Raw genomic sequence first — 21,815 nt, 5'->3', positions numbered from 1 at the left:
ACGAGAATTTAAAAATGAAAACGCAAGAAAAATATAGTTTTAAAGGGAGTATATATAGAGTGGCGTCTCCCCATATCGTACACGAAGAACTTTTACAAGGAATTCGCTCCAGCGTAGCGTAACTTTTACTTGGAAGCTATGAATGTTTTGACCACATTATTAAGGAAACCAGTGAAAGTGATTGTGTCATGTGGATGAAATTGATTGTTCAAAGCTAATAAGAGATTGTTCTAATGCTCATAACACTTTCGGGTGATTTCAACACAGCAGAAGAAAAAAAATAGACGACAGAAGCCAAAAGATTTAGACGAAGAATCCACTGACCCAAACCTCAGTACTAATGAATAGCCATGGCAATGGCATGCGGAGAGGACATTCATCAGTACTGACCAATAACCACTTTGAATATATTTGACAAATAATCAAGACTAAATGTCAAAAGGGCGTAAACAGATAAAGAAAATCGTTTATTAAAATAGAAAACAGTTTCGATTATCACATGATTGTATAAGTATCAGGAAATTCATCATCAATTTCAAATCCATTAACTAATTTAACTACAACAAAATACCTTTCTCATACATTCCTTGCTTTAGCACATTCATTTCTTGATTTATTCTACCTTAACTCACTCCCTTTATCATTCGTTCAACAATTATTTGCTCATTTAGATTCTCACTGATAAATTCACATGCCATCTCATCCACCCATTCAAACCGTCACTGGTTGAAAGTGCTGTACACAACTGTCATTTCATCCCATCAACTGCTCGTCCAAACAATCAGTCACATAGTATGAGGATAGCCGAGGAATAATATCAGTATTTAAAAATTCCATAGGCAGCCGCAACACAAAAGAGTGAGTCCTGTGATTAAAACAAAAATGCAAAGAGGAACATCAATAAACAAAACAATTGAAAAGCCGTTGAATAAAAATGAATGAACAGAGTGTGTGTGAGTGTGTGTGTGTGTGTGTGTGTGTGAGAGAGAGAGAGAGAGAGAGACACAGAGAGAGAGAGAGAGAGAGAGAGAGAGAGAGAGAGAGAGAGAGAGAGAGAGAGAGAGAGAGAGAGAGAGAGAGAGAGAGAGAGAGAGAGAGAGAGAGGGTGTAAATTATCAAAATATATGGCATTCTTGTAATAGGTAAATCGATTTGTTGGGAAAACTGGTACAGGAACTTCATTTCTTTTACTAAAAAAAAAGTCATCATTTCATCCGCGTAGAGTTGAAACAAACTCTAACAGTAATGGAATCTGATTTTGATCACAACTGATAATAAGTGAATGTCTTTTATTACGGTTTATTAAATCAAGAGTTAAATCAAAACCTTGATTAATGTGTGTTTTCACAAGCTTTTTAAAAATTGAAATTGTAGGTGAAAAATGTAGACTGACATTTTCATGTTATGCATCAAAAATGGCAATTGAAATTTAAAAGCGTCAGTGATGTTTAGTTCACTCAGAGTTCTTATCCTGTATTTTCGTCCCTGACATTTTGAATCGGGGAATCTCCGACTCGACTGCAATATCAGTCAAGATTTAGGGTTGAATAACGTTTTTCAATTTTTCTAGAGATGAAAGATTCTTTTCAAAAGTGTAATATTACCACATTCATCGCCATCAATTATTATTTTAAAACTGGAAAGTCCTTAACTATAATAAACCAGGTAGTTACCAAATGCAAGCAATTATCACTGGAATCTTCACGCTACAGAAACCAAAATAAATTCCCTTTCCATATGCCTGATAAATTTGAAGATCTACTTTTGAAAAAAAAAATCAAAAAAAAATCAACAACTCTCTCGTAGTGTGATTCCTAACACCCATCACAAAAGATGGGAGTATTATCGTAATCTAGGTATAACTATACTTACATTGATGAACGTGTCTTGAGCATAGTTGTCGGTGTCAGAGTCCCAGAAGCATCGGCATGCCATCCTGAAATATACAATAGTATGATTATGTATGTTTCATAAATTTCATTATTAACATCATAACTGTCATCACTACAGTAGCATCCGCCCATAGATCCCTCTGCCATTATTCTGGCTTTAGGTTAGGCTCCTCTTTAAAAGGAAACAATTTTATATTTATGTAAATTCTTTCTAAAAATAGACTATGTATGTAGTAAATGTATGGATGAATGCATGTATGTATGTTCGGTTTGTTTGTTGTATGGATGCAGTTACATATGTGTGGCAATGTGGGCTTGTGATATGACACTAGAAATTGGACTGGAAGGTCCTGCGGTCGAGCCTCGCTCAGCGCATAGTTGAGTTCCTGGAAAAGGTTATTTACTCATATTCTCTCACCGTACTCATGTGTAAAATGGGTACCTGGTCGTTAATAGCGTTGTCTTTGTCAAAAGAAATTGTAATATCGCCTAAAAGGCGTCATGTCTCGTTCTACATGTTATGTGTTCCTGTTGGTCAGTGCCGAATCCCTGCCTCCCAGTCCTTGCATAGTGGTAAACCCCTGATGTCAGTCATCGCCGACACCAGAACATTTCTGTCAGCCCATAACTACAACACACTGTTGTGAAGTCCAGAAAACCCTGCAAGCAGGAGCCAACCCTGGAACTAGCTGATACATTTGCCTCAATCAAGCAAGCCGGCACGATAAAGATAAGCCAAACGGGCTTATACCATTTTCAAATGCATTTTTCAAAGACACAAATGATTAGAAACTAAATCAATCAATCAATCATAAATAAATCAATAAATAATCAATAGATAAATAGATAATAAATTAGATCCACTCAATTAGAGCTATTCTTCCTGATATTAAATAAATACTTATTCTTTCTATCTTTTCCTGTAACAATCTAATTAAACTTTATGTCAAGGACAACTATTCAGTATAGTAATCCTTGCTTTATGTATAGAATTGTTATTATTGTATTGGGCGTTACTATTGTCTTGACTCACTTGTTATTAATACAATTAAGTTATAAGGGACCCTGAGGCAATTCTTAATTACCCCTAGATTAAACCTGAGCCGTTTGTGGTATAGGTTGAGTGGCGCAGCTGGTAACGAGAGCCATAGCGCGCATACTAGTTCGAATCCAGACCATTGAGCTATCGGTTGGACTCGATCCCACAAAAATAACACACAGCCCGCCACAGGGGGGGGGGGGGGGGTAGTATGTGTCTATTTGTGTGTATGCTGTGTGCGTGTATATATATGAATGTATTTTTGCATGTATGTATGTACGTATGTATTTATGTATGTATGTATGTATGTATGTATGTATGTATGTATGTATGTATGTATGTATGTATGTATGTATGTATGTATGTATGTATGTATGTATGTATGTACGTTGTATGTATGTATGTATGTATGTATGTATGTATGTATGTATGTATGTATGTATGTATGTATGTATGTATGTATGTATGTATGTATGTATGTATGTATGTATGTATATGTAGGTATGTATGTAGTATGTATGTATATGTATGTATGTATGTATGTATGTATGTATGTATGTATGTATGTATGTATGTATGTATGTATGTATGTATGTATGTATGTATGTATGTATGTATGTACGTTGTATGTATGTATGTATGTATGTATGTATGTATGTATGTATGTATATGTAGGTATGTATGTGTATGTATGTATGTATGTATGTATGTATGTATGGTATGTATGATGTATGTAGGATGTATGTATGTATGTATGGTATGGATGGATGGATGGATGGATGGATGGATGGATGGATGGATGTATGTATGTATGTATGTATGTATGTATGTATGTATGTATGTATGTATGTATGTATGTGTATGTAAGTATATGTAGGTATGTATTTAGGTATGTATGTATGTTCAATGCAACCCCTGGATAACGTCATCGCCCTGGACCAGAAAATTATGTCGTTAACCAGGGTGGCGTTATAATAACCGTTATAACGGGGTTTTCAAGCGTCGAATGTCATTGTCTATTTTCGCTATATATCTATGTCGCGTTTTACTAAAATGTATATCGCTATTTTGAATAATAATAATGATTATTATTATTACTATTATTATTATTATTATTATTATTATTATTATTATTATTATTATTATTATTATTATTATTATTATTATTATTATTATTATTATTATCATTATTATTATTATTATTATTATTATTATTATTATTATTATTATTATTATTATCATCATCATCATTATCATTATTATTATTATCATCATCATTATCATTATTATTTTATTTTTTAATTATTCGTTTCCTTTTATTTTAAACAGTCCAAGCCGGTATTGGGGATGCCGCTTAATTGGGAGAGCCGCTTTATTGGGACGATTCCTTGGGAACGGAATCTTTAAAGTCTTCCCCGTTCCAATTCCCAGCAGCTTAGTTGGAACGTTCTGCCGCTTAGTGGGGACAAAATTTGACAATGACCGTCCCCATAAAAGAGCTTTTTCGTTGTCTTCAATCATTTAAAATGAGGGTTCATAAAATGCAAAATTAGTCTAATGAAACGGTCAATCTGGTGTGTGGGCGTACCGTTCATCACAGAGGTATGAACAATAGAGTTTACCTGTACCTGCCAGTTATGTCAGTGTCGTCGACTGCCACTGTCACGGGTCAACTGACCAATGGTGCGATTGGTAATGAGAATTATCATACATAATAGATGATACTGTAAATGAGTGATGGCTTTGTTTGTTCAAGGCTGTCACCACCAAATGGTTTGTTCAATGAATGAGACGAATAGGTGGACAATATTTTCTTAATCTGTTGCTTACTTATGCGACTGTTATGAGTGGCATATTCATTAATTGTTTTGTGCAGTTAGATTTGTCTCTCATTGCTAGAGGTAGATTAAGGTGTCATCTTGTTTTAAGACATGAAATGTCACTCAATTTCACGGCCGCTGCTTAATTGGGATGCCCCTTGATAGAGACAATTTGTCGGTAAATGAGCCGTTGAATATTCTGGAGCTGTTCCATCTGCTTTTTAGTCTTCGGGTCCCAAACACATGCACGAAAATCTAATATTGGCCATACAAAGACTGTATAGCAGGTTTCTCTGATGTTTCTTGGACAACATTGTACATTTCTTCTTATGAATCCCAGTTTTGTATTGGCCTTTTTACAAACTTTATCGATGTGGTGCTGCCAAGACATTTTTCTGTCATGAGTTAATCCAAGATATTCATCTTTTTATGTTGTCTCCAATCTTCTTTATGTATATAATAATCTGAACTTATTATTTTCTTTTTGTTCGTATTACGATTAGTTGGCATTTCTTTGGGTGGAATTCCATTTTCCCCTCTTTCACTCATCATTGAAGTCTGTCCAGATCTTCTTGAAGTATATTGAAATCTTTTGACTTGAATTTCCCTTTAAAGAAATCCATCGTCTGCAAAAAGTCGAATTTTGTATCCTTCTGCTAATCTACTTGGCGTATCATTGATGTAAATAAAAAAAAATAAGTGGTCTAAAACTGTTCCTTGAGGTACACCTGACAGGACTGGAAGTGATGATGACATTTTGTTCTCAACCATGACTCTTTGCGATCGCATCGAAAGAAATTATTTAATCCATGAGTGGGTGGCTTTTGAGATCCCATGACAATCAAGCTTGTTCAAGAGGCTTTGGTGGTGTACTTCATCAACTTTGCTGAAATCCAGTAGAATGGCATCTGTCTGGCCCCCTTTATTAATTGTATGAGCAAAATATAACAAGTCGTGATCAGTTGTGACTTGCATGAATGATGTTTGAGAAAGCCATGTTGGACATCAGTCAGCATGTTGTGGTTATCAAGGTGTTTCAAGATATAGCTACATATTACATGTTCCAACAGTTTACATGATATTGATGTGAGAGATACTGGCCTATAGTTTTCAGCGCTGTGTTTGTCGCCCTTTTTAAATATCAGTGTAAATAGTCCAAAGTAATGCCCAAAAATTGGGGTTAAAAATAATTGTGACAAAAACTAAAGTCATCTGGATCAATAACAAATCACAAACGCCAGTGAAGCCTGGAAACGAAGAATTAGAGGATATTCAGGCATTCACTTATCTGGAGAGTAAGATTACTACAAATGGAACTTCAGAGGTTGAAATTTTAGAGAGGCTCTCTGAAGCCCGGAGGGCTTTTCGGGCTCTTGGTAATAACTGGAAGTCAAAGAGGATAGAGACCAAAACAAAGATCAGATTTTACAATCCAACATTCTCTCTGTGTTGCTATATGATTGACACATTCCAATACAAATGCTTGAGGAGGATACTGAGGATATTCTGACCAACGACCATCTCAAACAGCGGTTTGATGAAGAGAACAGGGCTAGAGCCTGTGTCCCTTCTTGTAAAGAGAAGAAGATGGAGCTGAACTGGCCATGTCCTTCTATGAACCAAGTGTCACCCTCAGATGGACCCCACATGAGGAGAGGGAGACTTGGAGACTTGGAGAAAAGGACCCTGGAACGTGACATGAAGACCCAGAGGTGGACGTGGGGAGAATTGTCAAAGATGGCAGCAAATCGTGATGGTTGGAGATCTACTGAGTCGGCCTTATGTGCAACTCAAGCACCAAGAGCATAAACTAAGCTATAATAATAACAACAACAATAATAATAATAATAATAATAATAATAATAATAATAATAATAATAATAATAATAATAATAATAATAATAATAATAATAATAATAATAATAATAATAATTAATGAATATGGCTGCGAAGTCTCTATGGACGCTTGCCGTGAATGTGTGCGTTACTTCGAGTGTGTCAGTCTGATTCTAGTAAAATTTGTAAACATTTGAGTGTGTTCCTCTTCATGGGATTCTGTGCTTATGTCTGGATGAGACTTTTGGGTGATCTCAAACTCAGACACTTAATGGTGTGCTCTTGGAATCTACATCTGTTCACTAGTTAAATCTATAAAAACAAAGACAACACATCACTTTAATTCATTTTTGCCACATGGTCTTCGAATTTTTAATGCGCAACTGTGATTTAAATTAAATACTATCATTTAAATATACACACACAAGTTCGGACTAAAGGCCAGAGGTATGGCCTATCTCAATTTATCAAATTAATATATTAAGTGTTGCTATTGGTTCTTGGTTGTATATTTCTACATTTTTGTGCATTTGCATATATATTTATATATATATATATATATATATATATATATATATATATATAAAATATATATATATATATATATATATATATATATATATATATATATATATATATATATATATATATATATATATATATATATATATATATATATATATATATATATTATATATATATATATATATATATATATATATATATATATAGTATATATATATAATATATATATATATATATATATATATATATATATATATATATATAATATATATATATATTATATATATATATATATAATATATATATATATATATATATATATATAATATATATATATATATATATATATATATATATATATATGTATGTATCAAGGACAACTATACTGATTCTCAACTTTGTGTTTATACATTTTTATGCATGCCACGGCTGTAAACAAATTTCCATGTTTTTGGATGAATAAAGTATATATTATTATTATTATTATTATATTATTCCCCTCTGTCTTTGTTTTTCTAGAGTGCTTTAATCATAATTCTAAAATATGTTCACTATCCATTTTCTACCCTTTTACTGGAGTTGAAATGATCTAAATGTGTCGCAAGCGCCGTAAAACCCTTAGAGAGAAACAAACAAACATAAGAGGCAGGTATTATGCTTCTGTATCCTCACTCATTCTGATTTTGAATTAATGATGGTGAATAAAATCTCTACTTACTTGACACCTTCTCCTTTTTGTTCCCCAATTACAACTTGTACTACAAACTTGTACCTTTCATAACCCATATCTAAATGGGGTGAGAGGGAGGGGGAATGAAAAGTAGGGTATAATATGTATAAATAGGTCAATTTATAAAAAGTTAACAATTTGTCAATTGCACTTTAACTACTTTAATACAATCCACCAACTAGTCATATGGGAACAAATTATTTATTTCAAACAGTAGAAGACACAAATTTGCGTATCGCTTCCATAGGTACTACATTATTACATTATATGTCACTGCTTATAGCCAAATAAACAAATTGCCTTAACCTAGTGGGGTAATGCATGTATAATTAATATTAGAAAAAAAAAATCCCTTTTATTTTTTCCTCACTGGGAGAAAAGACCCAGACAGCCCAGATATCAGCCACTGTGCAGCGCAGCAAAAAAGGGGTTTAGTTTCTTATTCAAATGAAATTAATTTGGCAGAATTGTCAAGAATCCCACGCACACTACTTATTTATTCATGCAAAAGTAAAAATTTACTCTTAAATGACACCCATAAAAGTAGTCTTACAATTAATGTATAATAATTTTTTTTTTAAAGGACATGAATACTTCACTTTAAAAAATCGCTGGTTCAAAATAAAGATACATGTTAGAGTTGTGATTTCACATGAGATGTTAGTTGCTGACAACGTAGATGAATACTTTAGTAAGTTGCTGACATCTACTCGTATTCATGAATACTTCTGAACAAAAGAGAAAATGAGGCAAAAAATTCTCAACATCAAATTTTCCTCTGATGTTTTTGGAGCAAGCATTTTGAAAATGGGTACTACATGAATCAGCGGACAAATGATTTTCTTGAACAAGACTGGAAAACAGAATAATTTTACAACCAAACAAATTTTTACCATAAATTTAACATCAGTAGACAACAAAGGTTCGAGTCCCGTTTTGAGCTGCGAAATGTTAAGTCCTTGGAAAAGCCCTTTACTCACATTCTCTAACTGTGCTCAGGTGTAAAATGATTTCCTGGCAGTTAACAGTAATGTCTTTGTCAGAAAATGTGTCCATGTCTCATACAACATGTTATTTTTGTTAAGTATTGCTGTTGCTAGGGACCCCTTTGTAAAGTGCTTTGAGCAAACTTAGTGGATATTGCGCTACATAAATGCTCACATTATTATTATTATTAAATCATTTATCCAAGTGGAGCTGTCTGCGCAATTTATTCTTAAGACTTTCCCAGATTTTCTCATATTGAGTAGAAATTACCTTTTAACTTGTCTTTGATACCATCTGAAATTTCTTTTGTCCATGCTGTTGTCTCCTCTGCATTATAATTTTTGCCTGTTAATTTTTCTCCTAAGACCATGTGAATGGTTTCTTTTACAGAAACAGGACGGAATCTAAAATAATAAAGAGATAAAAATGTGAGTGATTAAAGGAAGAAAGTATATATATCTATATGTAGGACTCTAGTCTATGTCTGGGTTCTTATGTATAATGTTGTGATAAACAAAATAAATATGAACATTAATATAGCGCATTTCAACATATTTACCATGTTCAATGCGTTCACAATATTTCTTTTATTCTCCCAGCAGTTTGTATGAAACCATATTTCAATTTCATACAGTTCAAGTTGTCTGTTAGATATTCTTTTTGTACTAACACTCTTACAATATCCATCAATGCCTATAGCAGGTACTTATTCACACATCCTGAGTCAAATGGGGTAATGTGTGTAAAATCCCTTACCCAAGTACACCATATCAGGACCAGAATTATCCACTATTACTGTCACCCATCTAACCCTGACCACACTTACTATTAATTGATTTTGTTATAAGAGGAACCACACATCAATAAGCATAGAAAAAGGAAAGCATGGAATTAGAAATAAAAACAAAGTTTTCTTATTTCATATTAATCATTTAATAGCCCGCTTTTTCTTTACCTTGGATGATCTCAAATTTTAGTAGATCCTAGTTTTGACACCCATCGATCATAGTGAAAATATGACTGGGGCTTGGAAGTCCACCCCCACCAATGTGAATCTATTTGCAGGTCTGATAGCTCTAATTGTTTTGGGCTCCTTGTTGTGATGGAAATACACTCAAACTAACGTAAAATATATTCTTTTAATTTAAAAATAACTTTATAAAAAATTATCCCTGACTTAATATGTCAGAAAACAATAAACTACAAATAATCCAACAACGCAATCTGGCTGCTAGTTAAAACATTGGTAAAATTACTCCAATCAGTGGTGTCCGGGGTCCCTCAACTGAGAGGGTCAAGAATAGCCCAACACCAAGCCAGCGTGTCGTAAAAGGCGACTAATGGTGTGTAATTCCCCCATCTTTGAGTCACCTGGTCCTCCAGGTTGGGGGTTGGCAAAGGGTTAACACCCCTTTCCGTTAAACTCAAACCGTTACAGAAACGCAGACAGACAAACCAAATCCTTTTTTTAGCTTGGGCGACCGAAGAGTTTCTGGAATGACAGAATTTATGAAGGACAACAGACAAAGCCGAACGGAAGGCCACGAGGAACATGGAGAAGAATTAAAGAAGCTGATATACAGAGAAGTGGTAAGACCTGGAATGAGATTAAAAATATAGCTCAGGATAGAGAAGGATGGAAACTGTTTGTCTGTGGCCTATACCCTGACCCAGGGTGAAAAAGGCAATGATGATGATGATGAAGGGACCAGGTCTAAACAAATAGGAACTCGGATATAACGGGGATAGAGGGACCAACAAAAAATCCCTGTTGCAGCCGAGTCCCATTATATCCATGCATACGGAATTTGAAGGGAAACAATACTGAGGGAAGTAAAAAATACAGACAATTCGAGTTACATCGCTAAGTAAATATCGAGTTTCCTCCCTAAGTAAATGAATTAGAACTCGTGATTGTGACCTCCATTCCTGTAGCCCCCCCCCCCCCCTTCCCAAATCAAATCACCATACCTCACCCCCACTTCCACTTACTTCAGGACACTAGGAGGGTTGGACAATGAAATGGTTTAATTCGACCTTCCTCTTTCCAACTGTGGCACTGCCAACCGCTAAGTCAACTTCAAAACTCAAGTAGAGCACAGTCCTAGCCTCAGGCTTCACATAGAGCTTCATCATCTCACTTCTCATCTGGCATAGTCACCTAATCAGTCAAGAGATACTACGCCTGAGTGTATCAACATGTTGATCGGTCAGTCACATGTTTCATTAGCCTTTTGTTGCGTTGTCGTGGATACACAAAGTACACAGAGAAACGTCAATGATACACACAATAACTTCAATAACTACAATTAGCCTACTCACTCCCTCATCTCCCCTCCCAAGAAGTTATATGTGTCATGCATGCCTTCCTCTTTTCTTCTTGAGTAAGTAGTTTTTCACAACTGGGTGCTAAACTTTCAACTCACATCCCCATTATAGCCATGCTCCAAGAAATATTTCCTCAGTTATAGCCATGCATGATTTATATAAGCCGCAGAACGGGGATTTAAAAATTTCTCGTTGTAACCGAAGCCATTGTACGCGAGCGGTACTGTATCAATTTATCAAGAATTCAAGTCAAGTCTACCACTACAATGGGAAACTGAAGGTTGACAACCATATATCGCTGAAAAGAAAGATCAAGCTGATTGATGCAGTTGAAAAGCTTGGCATGCAACAGAAAATCGTCGCAAGGGAATTTGGCATACCAGCCAAATTACTCTCGACAATTTACAAGAAGCGTGACCACAACTTCTCTGGTCAATTCGATGCGACCAAGCAATGTCAGCGGAAAGCGCGACATGAAGGGCCATACCTATTCTAGATTGGCTTGCTTTGTTCACACGCTTTTTTGCTCATTTGGTTAAACTCCATTTAAGTTGATTTTCACTTCAGTCGATTTTTTTCTCTGGGTATCATCTTATCCGGAGTCTACTGTATTGTCATGTGGTAACAAAGTTATCTCTGACGTACAATTAAGGTTAAACAGTCAGAAGTGGAGAAGTTGTTAATTGACGGCTGTGGTATTGAGGTAGAAATCTTGCAAAATTCTACTTTTGTAAAAAAGTGATCCCTGCCGAGCAGAGTACTTTACAGGTCTTTTGACTAGCAACCAGGTTGCTAAATTGGATTTTTTGTAGAATTGGGTTTTTTTACCTCTTTCCGAGATTTAAGGATTTATTTTTTAATTTTTCAAAAACATCTAATCAGGAAGGGGATAGGGGTGGACTACTGATCCCGAGTCATATTTTCACAATGATTGACAGGTGTCAAAACCATGATACTCGGGATCTTCCGAAATATGGGTTCATCCAAAAGGGTAAGTTGCTCATGAAATACTTAGTCTAATATGAATATAATGTAGGATATTTATTTCAAATTTCAAGCTTTACCCTTCTATGATTTCTCGCAACATTATGCAAATTTATTCTATTGTGATGGCATTGTACCAACGTGTACATAATAGCATGTCTGATAATGAAACGCAGCTACTATGATTTAAATTTAACATTGTTGTAATGGACTCCTCGGGCGAACATCTCTTTCAATTAGAAGTATTTTCATCATAGATCTTTTACCAGGCGTTTATTTATTCAATTTGTCAATATATAGTAGAATTTTGAAAACTCCAGCATAAACCTTGATAGGATCTAGATTAGTGAAAGTTTAAAAGTTACTATCTAGATATCTAGATAGATAATATGAACATTGTTTTGGTTTTCCGCCGCCATTTTGTCGTTGATGTAGATATTGAAAGGTAGTACAAAGCAGTCCAATGGTGTGTTTTTTTTTTTACTTTAGAGGTTAGCTCGAAGTTCGAGGTCGGAGGATTTTTTTTTCAATTCATTGAGGGTTAGTTCTAGTCATAGGCATAGGTCATAGTCATAGTAAAGGCAAAGGTCCTACCTAGGGCTAGGGTGTTCGTTTTTCCTACTAGAGAACTGTTAGTGATTAAAGGTACTATCTAGGTTTTATATTTTATTAGGAATAGCTAAAGGAATACTTGAGTTATTTCCCTTATCACGAGGAGCGTACGGAAGGCCTCCCCATATTTTCTCATGGCCACTGAAGACTTGGACTTGTGTCTTATTCTTACTTACTTTTGTGAAAAGTTGGGTCGAATGACATAAGAATTTTGCTGAGTTTCATCGTCTCCTACTTTCACAGAATCAGCACTTTCTCCAGCAACAATGGATGTTTTGGAATTGTCTCCTCCCTCTTCGCCCATTTTGCTGTCAACCGATAGATAATTTGATGAGACTAATGTAAAGCTAGAAAATGTGGATACAAAGTAAAAACATTCAACATGGCGTCCCTAACAACTAACAGCTACTACTGTTAATCAATCATGTCGGTCAAAAACTTCCGGTTGTTTAACGTTCGAGTGCCTGTTTACACGGACTTCCTCCTAAGGATTGTGTGGAATCATTCACAGAACATCCAAGAGTGGGATAGGCGAGCATGTGCGTGCTCCATATTAATATAATATTGGTCAGAATCAGCGTGGGTGCGCAACCGGATGCGCGGGTTGACGGAGGTAGGAAACAATAACAAACCCACATGGTTGCCATTACCTCCACCATCATTCTCGCTCACGGTTTGTGGAAAGCACTTCATTACAGGCACGTAATAGTGAATCTAGTTTTTGTTTTGAACATTTCTATTATTATTCTTTGTAAATTGACCCATATTAAAAGAAACATACAAGCAAAACAGCATGACCAGTCACTAACAATGCCGTGTAGTGTGTAGACAGTAACACAGTACGGTGAACATGACTGACACTGGGATCGGAATGTCGGAACCCATGAGTCGTTCGCAACTCTGCCTCACGTATTCATTTAATCAGTCAATTTAATTTTTATTAAGCTTGCGTAAAACATACAAACAAAAAAGACATGACCAGTCACTAACAATGCAGTGTAGTGTGTAGACACGGTACGGTGAACATGAATGACACTGGGATCGGAATGTCGGAACACAGTAGTCGTTCGCAACTCAGCCTCGCGTACTCATTTAATCAGTCAATTTAAATTTCATTTAGCTTGCCTATTCTTCAAGTTTATGATATATTCACTTTTTCTATTTAAAAAGGGTAATCCAAACAGACCATAAAAACGATTTTATAATAAGCCGACTTCAACTTCCATCACTTACGACACGAACTTATTTGGGTGGGTTTTTTTAACAAAACCGTTTGACTCAAACTAAAGCTTCGGCATTGGATAAGGAGCGAGGTCCCTGTTGCCATCTTGCTTAGTTTATAAAGAGACTGGGTTGCCAGCTTGGCTGTTCTTGATAAATAGTAGTAAATAGCACAACCTTGTGCAATGAGAGATAGAGAGAGAGAGAGAGATTTTGAACAAAAAACGAATATCTCTCTCTCTCTCTTACCCTCTCTCTCTCTCTCTCTCGCCCTCTCTCTCTCTCTCTCTCTCTCTCTCTCTCTCTCTCTCTCCCTCTCTCTCTCTCTTCCTATTTCATCTGTCACACTGTTTGACAATCTTCTTCACCTGGCGCACTTGTACTTGTAATATCGGGTGTAAGGTAAAATTTTGAACAATTATTATTATTTATAAAATGCAGAAACTTTGCAAATAAACCGATAGACTAGATATTAATTCGATTCGAAAAGTGAAACACAAAAGGAGAATTTGCGAATACCCGGTCCAGACATAAGCGTCATGGTCTTATTTATAAAGTGCAGAATCTTTGCAAATAAACGGATAAAATAGAGATTAATTCGATTCGAAAAGTGGAACACAAAAGCAGAATTTGCGAATGCCCGGTCCAGACATAAGTGTTATGGTCTTATTTATAAAATCTAGAAACTTTGAAAATAAACGGACAAGATAGAGATTCATTCGATTCGAAAAGTGGAACACAAAAGCAGAATTTGCGAATGCCCGGTCCAGACATAAGCGTTATGGTCTTATTTATAAAGTGCAGAAACTTTGCAAATAAACGGATAAGATAGAGATTCATTCGATTCGAAAAGTGGAACACAAAAGCAGAATTTGCGAATGCCCGGTCCAGACATAAGCGTTATGGTCTTATTTATAAAATGCAGAAACTTTGCAAATAAACGGATAAGATAGAGATTCATTCGATTCGAAAAGTGGAACACAAAAGCAGAATTTGCGAATGCCCGGTCCAGACATAAGCGCTATGGTCTTATTTATAAAGTGCAGAAACTTTGCAAATAAACGGATAAGATAGAGATTCATTCGATTCGAAAAGTGGAACACAAAAGCAGAATCTGCGAATGCCCGGTCCAGACATAAGCGTTATGGTCTTATTTATAAAGTGCAGAAACTTTGCAAATAAACGGATAAGATAGAGATTCATTCGATTCGAAAAGTGGAACACAAAAGCAGAATCTGCGAATGCCCGGTCCAGACATAAGCGTTATGGTCTTATTTATAAAGTGCAGAAACTTTGCAAATAAACGGATAGACTAGATGTTATTTCGAATCGAAAAGTGGAACACAAAAGGAAAATTTGCGAATACCCAGTCCAGACATAAGCGTCATAGTCCTATTTATAAAGTACAGAATCTTTGCAAATAGACGGATAAAATAGAGATTAATTCGATTCGAAAAGTGGAACACAAAAGCAGAATTTGCGAATGCCCGGTCCAGACATAAGCGCTATGGTCTTATTTATAAAGTGCAGAAACTTTGCAAATAAACGGATAAGATAGAGATTCATTCGATTTGAAAAGTGGAACACAAAAGCAGAATCTGCGAATGCCCGGTCCAGACATAAGCGTTATGGTCTTATTTATAAAGTGCAGAAACTTTGCAAATAAACGGATAGACTAGATGTTATTTCGATTCGAAAAGTGGAACACAAAAGGAAAATTTGCGAATACCCAGTCCAGACATAAGCGTCATAGTCCTATTTATAAAGTACAGAATCTTTGCAAATAAACGGATAGACTAGATATTAATTCGATTCGAAAAGTGGAACACAAAAGCAGAATTTGCGAATGCCCGGTCCAGACATAAGCGCTATGGTCTTATTTATAAAGTGCAGAAACATTGCAAATAAACGGAAAAAATAGAGATTAATTCTAATCGAACAGTGGAACACAAAGGCAGAATTTGCGAACAACCGGTCCAGACATAAGCGTTATGGTCTTATTTATAAAGTGCAGAAAATTTGCAAATAAACGGATAAGATAGAGATTCATTCGATTCGAAAAGTGGAACACAAAAGCAGAATTTGCGAATGCCCGGTCCAGACATAAGCGTTATGGTCTTATTATAAAATGCAGAAACTTTGCAAATAAACGGATAAGATAGAGATTCATTCGATTCGAAAAGTGGAACACAAAAGCAGAATTTGCGAATGCCCGGTCCAGACATAAGCGCTATGGTCTTATTTATAAAGTGCAGAAACTTTGCAAATAAACGGATAAGATAGAGATTCATTCGATTCGAAAAGTGGAACACAAAAGCAGAATTTGCGAATGCCCGGTCCAGACATAAGCGCTATGGTCTTATTTATAAAGTGCAGAAACTTTGCAAATAAACGGATAAGATAGAGATTCATTCGATTCGAAAAGTGGAACACAAAAGCAGAATCTGCGAATGCCCGGTCCAGACATAAGCGTTATGGTCTTATTTATAAAGTGCAGAAACTTTGCAAATAAACGGATAGACTAGATGTTATTTCGAATCGAAAAGTGGAACACAAAAGGAAAATTTGCGAATACCCAGTCCAGACATAAGCGTCATAGTCCTATTTATAAAGTACAGAATCTTTGCAAATAGACGGATAAAATAGAGATTAATTCGATTCGAAAAGTGGAACACAAAAGCAGAATTTGCGAATGCCCGGTCCAGACATAAGCGCTATGGTCTTATTTATAAAGTGCAGAAACTTTGCAAATAAACGGATAAGATAGAGATTCATTCGATTCGAAAAGTGGAACACAAAAGCAGAATCTGCGAATGCCGGTCCAGACATAAGCGTTATGGTCTTATTTATAAAGTGCAGAAACTTTGCAAATAAACGGATAGACTAGATGTTATTTCGAATCGAAAAGTGGAACACAAAAGGAAAATTTGCGAATACCCAGTCCAGACATAAGCGTCATAGTCCTATTTATAAAGTACAGAATCTTTGCAAATAGACGGATAAAATAGAGATTAATTCGATTCGAAAAGTGGAACACAAAAGCAGAATTTGCGAATGCCCGGTCCAGACATAAGCGCTATGGTCTTATTTATAAAGTGCAGAAACTTTGCAAATAAACGGATAAGATAGAGATTCATTCGATTCGAAAAGTGGAACACAAAAGCAGAATCTGCGAATGCCCGGTCCAGACATAAGCGTTATGGTCTTATTTATAAAGTGCAGAAACTTTGCAAATAAACGGATAGACTAGATGTTATTTCGATTCGAAAAGTGGAACACAAAAGGAAAATTTGCGAATACCCAGTCCAGACATAAGCGTCATAGTCCTATTTATAAAGTACAGAATCTTTGCAAATAAACGGATAGACTAGATATTAATTCGATTCGAAAAGTGGAACACAAAAGCAGAATTTGCGAATGCCCGGTCCAGACATAAGCGCTATGGTCTTATTTATAAAGTGCAGAAACTTTGCAAATAAACGGAAAAAATAGAGATTAATTCTAATCGAACAGTGGAACACAAAGGCAGAATTTGCGAACAACCGGTCCAGACATAAGCGTTATGGTCTTATTTATAAAGTGCAGAAAATTTGCAAATAAACGGATAAGATAGAGATATATTCGATTCGAAAAGTGGAACACAAAAGCAGAATTTGTGAATACCCGGTCCAGGCATAAGCGTCATGGTCTTGTTTAAATGAAACAATGCCATTTAAAAAAATATGGTCAATGAGTAATTAAGCTAAATATGCGGAGTTCAAATAGATAATTTGATCTGTGAATTATTTTTATAATTAGCTGTGTTTATTCTCCATCATTTAGGTTATGTGATTAAGTTTATAATTGAAATACAAACTTTATCTCACTTATCAATGTTTTGCAATAAAGGAGAGTGTGAGTGAACCTGAGCAAAGGAAATTATTTGAGAGAGTGATATTTATCATGCTTTTCAGTTTGTAGTTGAATTCTAGAATGGATTCTTTATAGTTCTCATTGATTGTATGTCAGTATGTCAGTCTTTAGGACACCGATTACCCTAATGCGGCCACAATTTACAATGTGACGGCCACAAGCCCGTTAAACACAGAGTGGGGTATTGTTGTTTGCAAGTAATGCTATGGTTTTAATAGGATATCTGTCTCCTATTAAAATACATTCCTGTGTTGGATTTTGGATTAAATTCATGTCTTCTTCGGATTTTGGGATATTTAATTTTCATGGATTGTGATTGTGATTTTCAAGACTATTAATGTAAGTAAATGCCCAAATAGATATTTTTATTCATTTATTCTTTATTTATTTTTTTTAGTTTTGTTTTGTTTTGAAGCATTTATTATAAGAAATATTGTACATATGCACTTATACACCAAAGACTATATCCTTTCAACTGCTTATTATTATTATTATTATTATTATTATTATTATTATTATTATTATTATTATTATTATTATTATTATATGATAATAATAATAATAATAATAATAATAATAATAATAATAATAATAATAATAATAATAATAATAATAATAATAATAATAATAATAATAATAATTAATAATAATAAGTGCATTGAGTGAAATCCCAATCATGGTTGCCCAAATAAAACTGGCGCTAGAATCCCGACTACCTGTCTAAACGAATGTTGTTTGTACGATACATACTAACTACACGTTCAATATCGGGGGCAGAAAATATACGTTTGGTTTTATGAAATTAAAACAGTAGTCCCACATTGTTCTTTGATGTTATTTGTGGTTGCATTTGCTTTGAAACTTACACATTATATTGTGTTACATTGTTTACAAAATATTTCTGGTACTCGTATGCATGTGTAGTCAACGGACCACCGGTCAATCGTGTTCTTTATTATTTTATTATTAATTTTGGCTTGACATCTTACATATGTGAATTTGATAGGTTGTTATGGATGGTAATTATAACATTAAGTGATTTTTAAACATTTTTACGGCGTTTTAAATGTCTTTCTTGCATTCATTGCCGAGCACCTCCACTTTTCTGTTACTATTTTAACGATCAGCTGATTTTCTCTTGCCTCCCCTTTAATTTCGCGGACTTTTTTCAGAACGAGGCGTGGGAGTGGCTAATATGTACCTATATAATAGAAAGTCTATTACCTATATCTATCACTCAAGGATATAAACATTGTGTTTTGAGAAACCGTGAAAAAACGGTATCGTCTACGCTCTCTTACCCGAGATTCAAAGGGTAATTTCAAATCTTATAAATCGTAAGAAAGTAAAAATCTCCATTCCACTTAGGAAATCGAACAAGACGCCAACATGCAAAGGTTGACTCTTGACAATCTTCAGTTCTCCCCCCCCCCCCTCTCTCTCTCTCTCTCTCTCTCTCTCTCTCTCTCTCTCTTTATATATATATATATATATATATATATATATATATATATATATATATATATATATATATATATATATATAGTGTTTGTTTCTTGTACTCTTGTACCATCTACGACACCTGACATTACAGCAGAAGACAAAAGCATCGCCGAAAACCTACAGCTAAGTGACAGAATAGACACCACAGCAAAATCTAACGCCTTCATCACTATAAAAGACCATAAACCAAACTTTCGCAACAACGCACAATGTCGTCTCATAAACCCATGTAAATCACAAATCGGAAAAAAAAAATAAGTAAACAGATTTTAGACAGAATCAACACCAAAATCGTCAAGGAAACCGAATTCAACCAATGGAGAAACACCGCTGAACTGGTACAGAAACACAGAAAACAACAACGACAAAACGCAATCATCTTTGACATCTATATATATATATATATATATATATATATATATATATATATATATATATATATATATATATATATATATATATATATGTATATATATATATATATATATATATATATATATATATATATATATGTGTGTGTGTGTGTGTGTGTGTGTGTGTGTGTGTCTGTGGGGGGGGGGGGGGGGTATGAATGTGTTGTTCAAGGATGTGGGCGAGTGTTGCACACTCACGTCTATGTGTGTGAGTGTGTTTGTATGTGTGTGTGCGTGTGAATGAATGAAAGGGAGAATCATTTGGAGGTCCAAAGAGGTATAGACCGTGGGCTGGCTATAACTCCCCCCCCCCCCCCCCCCCCCCCCTTGGGATTTTATACCACTACTTTTTTGTGTTAGGCAACCTCCTAAGGAAGTGATCTGAGCATGTTAGTGTTAGCCACTTGGCAAGTGTCGCCTTAACAGAGTTATTGCCCCTGAAAGGTCATGTGGTGCAACAAAAAAAAGCACCAACCCATTTAAAATATTCATAACTTATTTAGTTTTAGCTCTAGATCATTCAAATCGGTTTCAAATGAAAGGCCACAGTCTATACCTTAAACATAAGTTAAGATATTAAGGTTTCAAGATTTTTGTCTTGAAGGAAATCCATGACAAAAGGTCAAAAAGCAATTTTCTTGTGTTTTTCAATATCTATTTTTAAGAATAACAACTGAAAAATGAATAGTTCAATATGCTCTAAATAAATGAAAATTTAGATGTACTGTAACTTAACGTACATGCCAAATTTGAAAGCATCTGAAGTGAAAGTTTTTGAATGGGAAGTCATTTAATGCCCAAAATACCGAAAGCCCGTGAAATTACTTTTTTTTTTTTCAAAATTGAGTAAATATATTCATGTTGCATATCAAATTAAAGCTCTCGATTAGCAGAATAAAGTTATTTCATTAAAATAATTTTCCTCATTATTTAGGACATAAAAGTCTCTAAAGTGTTAAAATCAGTGTAAAGCTTACATTTTATCAATGGCAGCATATGACGGGCTTAGTTCAAGATGTACTTTGCTCCACCAACCCAGTTGCAGAAACTGGGTAATCTTTTTCCTCTTCGCTGTCACTGTCACTCGTTTCTTCCTCACTGTTGTCACTGTCAAATTCATCAGCTGAAAGGGTTTCGAAAACATCATCTTCACTATCATCTGGCTGATCAGTTGACATGATATCCACCAGATCTTGTGGAACAATGTCTCCGGCACACCAGTTGCATTCTAGGTCTCCATTAGTGCGGGGCGGTCCTTGGCAAGCTTAAAGGACCACGGTCCTACGGTCCCTGGGAAATGAAAACCGCAAGGACCGGTCCTAGGACCGGTCCTTTTCGACATTGAACATTCCTGAGAGACTGTCGGAAGTTCGAACCGTTTTGACCTTTGAGACCGTGGGATCGTTCATTCTTGAACCGTTAAAGACCGCTACACGATGAAAACCGTGGTCTACAGGAGTAAAACACACGGAGTAGTCACACTCATTTCAAATTGTAACCTAATTAGAGAAGAGGGGTGATGCCTTCTTTATTTGCTCACCGTACTTCATTGTTACTTCGATAATTTAATAAAATTTGAAATTTATCCCCATTAACGGAGATAATGGCATCGCCCAAGGCGTTGATCGAGTTGTTCGTGGCGTTGATACACACACGCAACTCCTACCCCCCCCCCCTCCCCACACACACACACACATTAGAGGGCAGCGAGCATTGAAGAGTAAGAGAGAGACGTGAAGTTATAATAAGAGGGGTGGATGCGGTAATAAGTTAATAAATAATAAGTGGTGTCCATGGTGACTTTTCGCCAGATCTAACAAACCCAGCTACCCATTCACTGCTGAGTAGACAGGGACTCAGAAAAAACTCGACTGCACCCGGGATCGATCTCTGGCCCTTTGCGTACAAAGAGAGTGCTCTATCAACTGAGCTATCGGGGTCCCCAAATATTCTATTGGACTTTTTAAAAATACAGACGTTATAACTGGGTTTTTTGGAAGGAAGAAACTAATG

At 35.4% G+C, this 21,815-nt stretch overlaps 1 protein-coding gene across 2 annotated transcripts; it reads right to left on the bottom strand.

Moving 5' to 3' along the window:
- Positions 1-446: 446 nt before the first annotated feature.
- LOC144980960 (dynein light chain Tctex-type protein 2B-like) lies at positions 447-21,048 on the bottom strand. Of its 2 annotated transcripts, none has more exons than XM_078928972.1 (5): positions 20,780-21,048; positions 9,100-9,233; positions 7,831-7,900; positions 1,873-1,936; positions 447-865 (listed from the first exon to the last, which is right to left on the bottom strand). In XM_078928972.1, exons 1-5 carry the CDS (start codon positions 20,959-20,961, stop codon positions 818-820), a joined length of 498 nt encoding a protein of 165 aa, XP_078785098.1. In that variant the 5' UTR covers positions 20,962-21,048; the 3' UTR covers positions 447-817. The 2 variants fall into 2 exon arrangements, with proteins under 2 accessions (XP_078785098.1, XP_078785099.1); XM_078928973.1 differs by lacking the exon at positions 20,780-21,048 and adding an exon at positions 12,930-13,168.
- Between the last annotated feature and the right edge of the window lie 767 nt (positions 21,049-21,815).

The sequence above is a fragment of the Berghia stephanieae genome, chromosome 10, assembly GCF_034508935.2.
Source record: "Berghia stephanieae isolate SIO BIC M18660-M18661 chromosome 10, UCSD_Bste_1.3, whole genome shotgun sequence".
Lineage (NCBI taxonomy): Eukaryota > Metazoa > Mollusca > Gastropoda > Nudibranchia > Aeolidiidae > Berghia > Berghia stephanieae.
This window is presented reverse-complemented; position numbering and strand designations above follow the sequence as displayed.